At 67.9% G+C, this 10,694-nt stretch overlaps 3 protein-coding genes across 3 annotated transcripts; 1 reads left to right on the top strand and 2 right to left on the bottom strand.

Annotated features, from left to right (window-relative positions):
- Window positions 1-38: 38 nt before the first annotated feature.
- Window positions 39-479, bottom strand: MNEG_9755 (hypothetical protein; the record flags this gene model as incomplete). Its single annotated transcript, XM_014041775.1, has 1 exon — window positions 39-479. One exon carries the CDS (start codon window positions 477-479, stop codon window positions 39-41), a length of 441 nt encoding a protein of 146 aa, XP_013897229.1.
- A 1,518-nt stretch (window positions 480-1,997) lies between these two features.
- MNEG_9754 (hypothetical protein) lies at window positions 1,998-4,679 on the bottom strand (the record flags this gene model as incomplete). The annotated part of the gene is made up of 5 exons (XM_014041774.1): window positions 1,998-2,591; window positions 2,832-3,467; window positions 3,647-3,719; window positions 4,005-4,174; window positions 4,383-4,679. The coding sequence occupies 5 exons, from the start codon at window positions 4,677-4,679 to the stop codon at window positions 1,998-2,000; spliced, it is 1,770 nt and encodes a 589-aa protein (XP_013897228.1).
- Window positions 4,680-5,437: 758 nt separating this feature from the next.
- On the top strand, window positions 5,438-10,515 carry MNEG_9753 (hypothetical protein; the record flags this gene model as incomplete). The annotated part of the gene is made up of 9 exons (XM_014041773.1): window positions 5,438-5,724; window positions 6,034-7,156; window positions 7,578-7,667; window positions 7,950-8,339; window positions 8,512-8,621; window positions 8,807-8,962; window positions 9,072-9,170; window positions 9,631-9,763; window positions 10,291-10,515. The coding sequence occupies 9 exons, from the start codon at window positions 5,438-5,440 to the stop codon at window positions 10,513-10,515; spliced, it is 2,613 nt and encodes an 870-aa protein (XP_013897227.1).
- Between the last annotated feature and the right edge of the window lie 179 nt (window positions 10,516-10,694).

Raw genomic sequence — 10,694 nt, 5'->3', positions numbered from 1 at the left:
GGCGTGGGAGGGCAGCAGGGGGACAGGTGCGGGCTGCACTATGCGGGGGCTCCCGACGTGGCATCCGCCTCCATGCTTTTGCGAATCGTGTGCGGCTGCGCCGCGCGTGCGTCGGCGGCGCACGTGGTTGGGTCCCGCATCGTCCTGCGCGAGGCGAGCACCTGCATCCCAGCCCTGCGCGCCGCCCGGATCTCCCGCAGGTGCTCCAGGTTGGTGTTCTTCCTTTTTACTGGCTTCGGCATGACTGGCGCATAGTGCACGGCTCCGAACCGCATGAGCTCCACGAACAGCTGCTGCGGTAGCTGCAGGGTCTCGGCCAGGATCTGGCTCAGCGGCGCCCTCTGCTCGATGGTGACGTGCTTGATGGGCGAGGCCAGGGCTTGCCGCCCCTCCAGCGGTGGTACGCGAACGGCGTCAAACACGGACGCATCTTGCGCGGCCGTGTCAGACGCATCAGGCGCTGCCGATGATAGTGCCATGGCAGGCCTCAGGAGGGCGGCGGGCGCCGCTCGCATAGCACGCAGCACAGCGCCCGCGCCGCACAACATGGCCGCCGCCATCACACGGCCGAGCCAGAGCGTGTCAGCTGCGCGACTTAACTAAAAGATTGTGCCGATTATAGCGATGTTGCTGATATGATGACAGTACTCCTTTAGCCCAAAGAACTATCAGATCAGCCCAATGGAAAAGCCAGCTCCCACCCTTGTCCTCGAAAAAGGGCCATTGCTTGGAAACTTGAGCACCATTACGGCGGACATTGCAATCCTATCAAAAAAACCACTGACAAACCACCAAGGCACCAGCGGAAGCCGTCTAGGCGTCCTCCTCCCTGGCACCGCCTTTCCCCGTAAGTACGCAATGTACTCCTCCACAACGTTTTTAAGCACTTGAGTTGCACATGGAATACGTCTGCTGGCCTGCAGGGCGCTGTTTCGGGGTTTTGCCGAGGAAACTCGCTCGGAGGCGCTCAGCCACGTGCGACTGCAGGTGCGAACGCTGTGCTGCGCCCGCTGCCGCCGCGTCTTCGAGGTCGCCATCACGCGGGATGACCGGCCAAGCACGTGTGCTTCCCGCTACGACTTTAAGGCGCTCAGACGTAGCAGGCGACTGGTGCCACTCACGCCGCTCGGGCGTGGAAGCAATCAGTGCATGGCGCGCAGGGCGCTCAGGCGACGGCTGCGTTCGGTGCCGCCCGAGTCGCTCAAACGTGACATGCAGTGTAGCGTGGGACACGCACACAACCATGGTGGTGAGTGATGCCTCAGTCCCTCAGGCGTTCGAAGTATTCAGTGCAGCGGTAGCGGGGTACTCTGCATGCAGAGCGCTTCAACCTTCCAGTGTTCCAAGGACACAGCACAGCGGATCGGAGCGGCGGTGCAGCTCGTTGCGCCGCCGTTGGCACACCAAAATCCAGGTCAAGGCATCCAACATTGAGAAATTTGTTTCCGCAGAGCGAGTCGCGAGTGCGGGTCTCTCAGCGGGTTGCCTTTTGGCAAACGCGTTGCACGCAGTAGGGCATCATGGGCCGCTCAGCTGCAAGCGAGAGCTTGTCCCGCGCAGGCAAAGCTGATGGCTGCTTGCAATTTCCCCCGCCTCAATTGTCCTCGACACACGGCACCGGCGCAGATCGCATCAGCGTCCATTAGCAGTACTCTGAGCTCCTGCATGGGTCGTGCAGCTGGAGGTGTCAGCACATGTTCGAGCACTGACCTGCGCCGCAGACTTGCTGAGCAGTACCCAGTGGGTTTTAGGGCCTGTATGAAACCCATTTACAAACACGAGACATCAGAGACTCTTCCGGAAAACCCAGGCGCCGCAGCAGCCAACAAAGCCACCGCCGCGCCGCTGCTTCATGCGCAAGGCAGCGGCACGCCGTGTTGTCCGGTCGCCTGCTGCGTCAGGCACCCAGCAGCACAGCCAGTAGCCCGCGGCCCACTCCTGTACGCTGCGGCGCTCAAGCCATGAAGCAACCGTTGCACACCTCTTTTGTGTTGTTGTTACACAGGCGGACCACCAGTGTCGCTGCCGCGCGCAACGCCTGCGCCGCTGCTGCTGCTGCCACCCTCTTCGGCCCCCTCTGCCCGCCACCACGGCGTGCCCGCAACGAACTCCACCCACCCGTCGGCCCGCATGTGCCCCTGCCCCGCGCCCATGTGACCCTCAGGGTCATAAAGGGCCAGCCTGGCCGCCTGCAGCCCGATTGGCCGCAGTGGGTCCGCCTGGGCCGCGCGGCTCCAGGCGGCAGCGTCATCCCCCACAATAAACGGAGCCGAGTCGCCCACGGGCGGCACCTCTGTGCCGCTGCTGGCAGTCTCCTCGACAACAACCCCCTCTGCCTGCTGCTGCTGCTGCTGCTGCTGCTGCTGCTGCTGCTGCTGCTGCTGTTGCTGCTGCTGCGCCTCCTCTTCCTGCAGCTGCCGCTGCCTCCGCGCGACCGCCTGATACAGCAGGTCCCCTAGCAACGGGCAGCCCTCTGCCGCCAGCTGCGCGCGTATCTGGTGGGTGCGCCCCGTCACGAGCCGGATGTCGCACTCAAACGCCGCCGCCCCGTGCTCCGCCGCGGCGGGGCCGCTCAGAGCAATCTCGCGCACCTGGCGGCATGGCAAGGCGAGGGGGCACCGTTTGGATCGGGATCAGGCGGCCGCTCGCGCGTTGGGCAGTCGTGTCCAGGACAGCACGGCGCCGCCGCAGCAGCCCCAATGACGAAACCATTCAACGCAGCTTATGGAGGCTCTTGCATCCGCTCAAGCCTGGAGAGCTTTGGTGTGCTCATCTGGATGGCAGGTGCCCGCCCGCGCAGCCCTGCACAAGCGCGCCCCCCGCCCCATCACCTCCAGCACCTCCATCTCGCACCGCGCCGACCCCTCTGTCGCCGCCCTGCGCATGACTGTGTGCGGCGGCTCCCCGGGCGCGTGCGCGTTGGTGAGCGCGTGGTGCACCAGCACGCCCAGCGGCGGCCGCGCCAGCGTGACGGCGCGGTATATCTTCCGCACGCGTACGCTCGGCGCCGCTGCGGCGTCGGTGGCAGCGACGACCGCGGCGCCGCCGTCGCTGCTGCCGAGGCCCTGGCCCGTCTCCGTGCCGCCACGGCCGGCGTCTTCCCGGCCGCTGCCCCGCTCGCCCGCGCCCACTGGCCCGCCGCCTTGCCCGCCGCCCTCGCCGCCGCCGCCGGCGGCCGCGGCGCCGGCGCGGCGCCTCGCCTTCAGCGCTAGCCGCTCCGCCTTGCGCTCCGCCTTGGCCGCAGCGGCCGAGGCAGCGGCTGCGGCGCTCTCATCCACCCCGCCCTTCTCGCCCATCATCTTGGTGAACCAATGAGTGAACCCCAGGTCGCCCCGCCCCAGCACCACCACGCCCGACGTGCCGGCATCCAGCCGGTGCAGCCCGTGCAGGCAGCCGGGCGGCAGCCCGAGCGCGGCCGCCGTTCGGGCGGGGACGCTCTCGAGGACGTTGTCAACCGTCGGTGGCACCTGAAAACGGCGGCGGTCAACAGCAGGGGGTGGCGGTCAACAGCTCGAGCGGCGGCTCGGCCGACCGGCGAAGTGTTGTCTGACCGCAGAGCGGGTGTGAGCGGGAGGGGAGGGGTGATGCGGCGGCGGCGGTCGGCATGCACGGGGGCTGACTTGACACGGTGCGATGGAACGCGCACCTGCAGCCCTGGAGGCTTGTCCACCACGACACAGTGGGGTCCGACATGGAGCATGCGCGCCCGCCAGTCAACCCTGGTGGTGTTGGGTTGTTGTTCGGTGGGAGGGAGGGGAAGTTTGGGTGCCGAGTGAGGGGCGCGAGCATCGCGAGCATTGAGCTAGGGCAGCTACGCAAAGTGGCGGCACGTGCAGGGCATGGTGTATATGTGCGTGCGTACGAGTGCATGCGTGAGAGTGTGTGTATGTGATTGTGCGCAGGGTGTGTATGTGTATGTGTAATTGTGCGTATGTGTGCGCGAGCACACGTGTGTGTGGGTGTGTGTGTGCGCGCGCGCGGTTGAATGTGCGCACGTGCGTCACCTGTATGCGACCGGAAACCGCTTGGGCTGCAGGTGGACGCGCGCGTAACCGCCAGGCGTGACTTCTTGATCAAGCAGCACCCTGCGCGGCACCTGCAGCTTGGGGGAGGGTCCCCATGCCTGGAGGGAGAGGAGGAGGGCGGGGCCTTGGGAGGACTGGGGAATGAGGAGCTGGGAGGGGGAAGCGGGGAGTACAAGGCGGGGTCAGGGGTGCAGGGAAGTCGGGGCGCACCGTGCGCGAGCTTCCGGCGTGGCATTTGCCGCATGCCCTGCGCCCCATGCGCGGCGCGGCGCGCATGTACTGAGGCGCATGCGCAAGAGTCGGGCGTGCCGGCGGCCCTCGCGATTCGTCCCGCAGCACCCTGCGCAAAACAAGCACCTGCATTCCAGCAATGCGAGCTGCCCGCGCCGCCTGCAACTGCTGCTCGCTCATTGGCGCCTTTTCGGCGGGCTTCGGCATGACGGGCGCGTAGTACACGGCGCCGAATCGCATGAGCTCAAGGAACAGCTGCTGCGGCAGCTGCAGGTGCTGGGCCAGGACATGACTCAGCCGGCCGCCCTGCTGTATGACTACGTGCTCAACACGCGAGCCGAGCTGCGTCTCCAGCGGGGGTATGCGCACGGCGTTGAACGCGGCCGCGTCTTGCGTGGGTGTCGCGGCTGACGACAGCGCCATGGCGGGCCTCAGGAGACAGGCGGGCGCCGCGCGAATTGCTCGCGACACAGCGCCCGCCCTGCACACCGCGGCCGCCACCGTCTTGACGGCCGCCGAGCCAGAGCGTCTCAGACGGGCCGCTTAGATTCAAAGATTTGTGTACACTTCCAAAAATTTTGCTGATACAATGGCCGCAACGCGTCCTTCTAGTCAATAGATGCGCGCCCAGATCTACCTGCGCGCATATCACATCACGCGCTATTCAATCAACTCAGCGAAAATTAGAGACAGTTTTGCCCTTGAGATTGCCCAGAGTAACTCGCCTCACCCGATTCACCTAGCCGTGCAAGAGCTGTCGCATTCAGGAACGCGCCGGCGTGGGGCGGGCGCAGCGGTTTCTCAAAGGGGCTGTGGAGGTCTTAGGTGCGCTGCTCTGCTCGTGCCCTGCGGCACGCCGCCCTGCACGGCTGTTAGACCGTGCGCAACGCGGCGTGGCCCTGAAGCGCACAGTGCGCGCCCCCAGAGGCAGCACTGCAAGCCATGCAGCAGCAAATCTCTTTTGCAGAATTACGTGTGCCTCTTCGCCCCTCTGCATCTCCAACCCATGCACCCCTCGTCCACGTGCCGCTGCCCTGCAGCGCTGGTTTCTGCCGCAGCGAGCGCGGCGGCGCCAGCCCCAGCCCGGCCCCCTCCACGCCCCGGTCCGCCCACGAGCAGTGCGGCCGCGGCCGCGCCCTTCCTAGGGCCCGCGGGGCGCCCATCGCCGCGGCCAGCTGGGGATGACGGTGCAGGGCGCGGCGTCCCCGGGTATGCTCAAGGTGCTCATAGTGGGCGCGCATGACCTCGAAAACGTCGCCCCCGACGGCGCCGAGCAGCAACCGTTTTACATCTTGGAGTGCGGCGCGCAGCGCAGCCGCTCCAAGGCGGCGCGCCGCGGCGGCTGCACGAGCCCGGAGTGGCACACGGCCCACAGATTTGCGGTGTCGGATGAGGTGGCGGTCAACGCGGTCATCAAGGACGAGTTGACCAAGGAGCTGATAGGGGAGGGGTCGATCGACCTGGAGAGGTGGGCGGACGGTCACATGAGTGCTCGGGTGGCTGGGTGGCTGGGTGGCTGGGTTGGCGGATGCATGAGTGGGTTGACTAGTGGATGGGTGACTGAGGGGTTACTGCCACCATTGACTCTGCCTGTGCGCGCGGTGGGGCCTGCATCGGGTGCAGAGGATGGATTTGAATAACAAAGGCCGCGGACATGCCGCTGCATTCAGCGCTCAGCTGCCGCGGCAAGGAGGCAGCGGCGCGCCACCCAAGCGCGTGCGTCCGCCCGCGACCGCGCCCGCGCTCGCGCAACGCAACCGGCCCCAACCTTCTGCAGGGCGCGCGCGACAGGCCGCGACGAGAGTGTCGTGCTGCTCACCACCCACGGCGGCGGCGCCAGGGGTCTCCTGCAGTACAAAATAAAGTTCGTGGCGGCCGAGGGCATGGTACCGCCGCCTTCGGCTGCCGCGCCGCCCGCGCGGGGACCCGCGCTCGACCGCCTGAGCCTCGGCGGCGGCGGGCGCTCCTACGCGCAGAGCCTAGTCAGCGACGCCGACGACGGGTCGGTGTCGGTTGCGGCTTCCGCGGCGGAAGCTGCCGACGGGGAAGTCGCGGGGACGCCGGCGTCCGCCCGGCTGCCCGCGGGGCTCGAAGGCGTCGAGCCGCGCCTGCTTCTGCCGAACGGAAGCTGCGCGGAAGCTGCGCCGGACTTGGCCTCCGACCAGGCCGTGCGCGAGGCGGAGGAGCGCGCGTCGCGCGCCAAGGCGGCGCTGCGGCAGCTGACGGCTGAAATAGAAGAGATGGTGGCGGGCCGCGGCCCCGGCCGCAGCGGTGGCGGCAACGGCGGCGGCGGGAGTAGCGGCGGCGGGACGGGCACAAGCACGCCGAGCGTTTCGGGGCCGCTGCCTCGCGTCTTGGAGCGCCACACGTTCGGCCGCGCGCCCTTCGGCCCGCTGCAGGCCAGCCAGCCGCAGCAGCAGCAGCACCAGCAGCAAAAGCAGCAGCAGGAGCAGGAGCAGCAGCAGGAGCAGGAACAGCAGCAGCAGCACCTCAAACGCCTGACGCATGCGCCGGAGGCGCCGCGGCACCATGCCGCCGGCTCAGAGCAGGCGACATCCCCGAGCACGGTGCACCGCGCCCTCAACAGCGGCAGCAGCAACAGCGGATGGGCGCCCGCCTCAACTTCGAGCGCCGGCTCCGACGCCCCCGCCGGCGGGCCGGGCGGCGGCCGAGAGGATGCAGCGGAGCCAGCGGCGGCGCCGCGGGGCGGCCGCGTTTGGGAGGTCGCCGCCGCCGACGGGCCGCGGCAAGCGCGGCGGTTTGTGCCGTATGCGCAGCGCGTTGAGCGTGAGCAGCCCACGCAGCACGAGCAGCAGCAGGTCGGGGCCAAGCCGGCGCCAGAGCAGGCGGGGGCGCTTGAGAAAATTGTGGCGGAGTACGCGAGGAGCGCCGCGCGGCAGGTGGGGGCTGCGGACGTATGTTGCGTGCCGCATTGCAGCATTGAAAAAAAATTGCCGTCGAGGGGCGCGCGATCGCGGGGCTCCTGCGCGGCGTAAGCTAACGGACGTCTGGGCGGGTTTCGAATTAGAACAAGGGGATACTGTGGGATGCGCAGTCGGGCACGTGCACGTGCGTTTAGATTGGGACCTTCTGGGTTGATTGATATGCGGCAGGTGCAATCAGGGGAAAAGCAAGCGCTATTTGATGGGCGGTGCAGGCCTGTGCTGTGCGCAGCGTGCGGAGGCCCGCGCGCCTGCAGGGGTCGAGGCGCTGGCCGGCGGCGCATGGAGCTGTACATTGCTAGGTCATGCGCGTTCAACACTGTCAAGCAGACATATAATCGAGGCGAGCGGGCTCCCACGCGCACCACGTGACTCCCAGCCGCAGGGGCCGGCCGCGCTGGAGGGCGCTGGGAAGCTTCTCAGTCCCCTCCTGCTGGGGGAAGCTCTGGAGGCGGTGCATGCTGAGAAGGTGGGGCCCGCTCTGGTGCTCATATCGCAGCGCTGCGGGGCCCGACCGCCGTAGTTTGTTTTGGGGGGGAGGGATGTGATGCCTCGTGACACGCCTGCTGGAGGGTGCGAGCGCGACAGCAGCCGGCGGCGCAGGCTGGGCGCGCCTGCCGTCCGCGCCCACCCGCGGCGCCGGCGCGCCGCGCCTGCCAGCGCTTCAGCCCCGCCGCTTGCGCGCCCGCCCGCCCGCCGCGACGCACCCCCGCTGCGCCCGCCCACCCACCGCGCCCACGCTCCGGTGTAGACCGCTTTGGAGCAGCAGCTGGCCAACGCGAAGCTGTCAATGGCGGCGATGAGTCACCAGCACTGCGAAGACCTCAAGCAGGCCCGCAGCTCTGCGGGGCCCACCCTGTCCGGCGGCGGCGGCGGCGGCGGCGGTGGTCTGGGCTCGCCAGGGGCGCTCGCGGCGTCCGTCCGCGTGCCGGCGCCGCCGGCGTCCCCGGGCCTGCTGTACCGATTGATTCGCGCGCCGCGGCCGGCGGCTGCGCCGGGGGTGAAAGAGCCGGTGAAGTGGCCGGCGGCTGCGTCGGACGGGGAGCGGCCCGCGGCGCCGGGGGCGACGCGGAAGCTTGAGGCGCAGGTTGATCAGCTGGAGCGCGCGCTGGCGGCGCAGACGGCTAGGGTGGAGGCGCAGGTGCGTGTAATCAGCAGAGGCGTTCCAATCTGCTCGCACCACCCCCCTGCTCATCTAGCGCGGCGGTGTGCCAGGCAGACCCTTCCGCCAATAAACTCCTCTGTCGAACATCTTCATCGTCCGGAACCCACATCCATCCACACTCCACGCGTCGATCGCACGCCACCACCAGGCCGCGGAGCTGCGGTCGCTCAGATTTGAGCTGGAGGCCGCGCGCGCCGCCAGCCGCGACGCGGCGGCGCGCGCGGACGCGGCCGTGCACGACGCCGACGAGCGCGCCAGGTGCGGCGGCACGCGGGCCGGCAGCGGGGGGCGGGGGCCGGCGCGCTCGTGCCTGCTTGAGACAGGCCGGGGTGGATTGTGAGAGGGGGGGGCGTGGACGTGAGTTTCAGGCGCATGTGGCCGGCGACGCGGGGCTTAGTGGCAGGCTGGAGCGCTGAGGGTGTGTGAAGCAGCGCGTAGAGCAGCAGCAGCAGCAGCAACAACAGCAGCAGCAGCAGCAGCAATGACAGCGGTAGCGGCAGCGGCAGCGGCAGCGGCAGCGGCAGCGGCAGCGGCAGCGGCAGCGGTAGCGGCAGCGGCAGCACCAGCAGCAGCGCCTGCCAAAGCCCTGGAGACAGGCTGTCAGCCATCCCCCACGCCTGCCGTTCGTGCCCGTATTATCCTCCCTGTCATCCCCCCTTCAAATCCTCCACCTCTCATCCCCATTCAACCTTGCTCACCTAATCAAAGAGAGTCCGACGCCCAGGCTGCGAGGGCCGCAGCAATGCTGGCGACCGTGCGGGGGGAGCTGAGCGCGGCCCGCACTGGTGCAGAGGGCGCAGCCCGGAGGTGCGCGCACCTCAACCCCCCTTGCCACCGCTGCCGCTGCCGCCGCCGTCGCGCAAGTGCACGAGGCCGGACGGGCGCTCGTTGGTTGTGCCTGCTACGCGAGCTGCCTGTGCTGCGCGGCGACGCCAGCCGCGGCCTTGCCGGCGTGCGGAGTCACAAGCTGTCGTCTTATTGATGCCAGCTTTCACCACAAACCTCATGGCGCCAATGCTTCTCCATATGCACACCACTGGCGAGCGAAGGCCCACTCCAGACCCCAGACCCACCCACGCAAGCCGCGCTCACCAACCAACACATCCGCTTGCATATGCTTCCCCGCCCCCACCCGCACGAACCTTCTTTCCACGCGCACGCACGCACGCACGCACGCATGCAAGCGCGCGCACACACACACACACACACACACACACACACGCACCCACACACACACACACACACGCGCGCGCACACACAACCTCAGGGAGGCGTCCCTGACTTCACAACTGACGGGCTTCAAGACGACGCTGGAGGCTGCGCGGCGCGACAAGGCGCGCGCTGAGCAGCAGCTCGCGTCCGCTGAGGCCCGAATCAACCGGGAGCGCTCCGAGATGCGGGTGCGCGCGACAGGCATGGCTTGCTATTTTTTGCTGGGAATGGATGGGGGTGCGTCTGGGCAAGCCGCTCGCTGCTGAGCTGCGGTTTGTCATGTGTGCACGCGCCTGCATGTGTGTGCGTGTGTGTGTGTTGGGGTGTGTGTGCGTGCGTGTGCGTGCGTTTGCGTGCGTGCGTGCGTGCTTGTGTCGGGGGGCCGTGGTGTGGGACAGGTGTGCATGGTGCTGCCTGGCCACGTGAGGCGGGGGCCAACCGGCCGGCCGACACAGCACGTCACGTCCAACCAAGGCTTTGTCAGCGGGGCTGCAACGCACCCTCGCACGCTTTGATGCTGGCCTGAAATCGCCAAGTCCTCCCTCCACAGATGAATTCTCCCGCGTTTCAAGCTCGCATACACACCAAAACTCTGCCCTTCTCCCTCTGTGTGTATTTGTATGTGTCACTACCTCAAGCGCATATCCTCACGCAACCACACACATACACACACACACACACACACACACACACACACACACACACACACACACAGATCGACCTGTCGTGCGCACGCGAGCAGGCCGCGCGGCTGCAGAGCCAGGCGGCAGAGGTCGGCGTGCTGCGCCAGCAGCTGGCGGCGGCGCAGGAGGAGCTGCGGGCGCGCAAGGGGCACGCCGACGAAGCAGAGTACCTCCATCAACAGGTGCGACTGGGCGGCCCCTGCGCGCGCGGCGCTGTTGCATGTATAACCAGTGATGCGCTTGCTGCTCGGGGCTGAGCCGCGTACGGCTGTCTGGGCAGGGGTTTGCTTCGCAAGGGGTGTGGGTGCCTGCATACGGCGCGCCGTTGGTCGGTGAGGGGGGACTTTTGTTCAGAACGCCGCCGAATCCTCCTGCTACTCCACCTACTTGCCCGCGCCCCTCTTGACGCCGCCCCTCCCGCCCCGCCGCCCCCACC

The sequence above is a fragment of the Monoraphidium neglectum genome (assembly GCF_000611645.1).
Source record: "Monoraphidium neglectum strain SAG 48.87 unplaced genomic scaffold scaffold02052, whole genome shotgun sequence".
NCBI lineage: Eukaryota > Viridiplantae > Chlorophyta > Chlorophyceae > Sphaeropleales > Selenastraceae > Monoraphidium > Monoraphidium neglectum.
The sequence above is the reverse complement of the archived record's forward strand: the minus strand, read 5'-3'. Positions and strand labels throughout refer to the sequence as shown.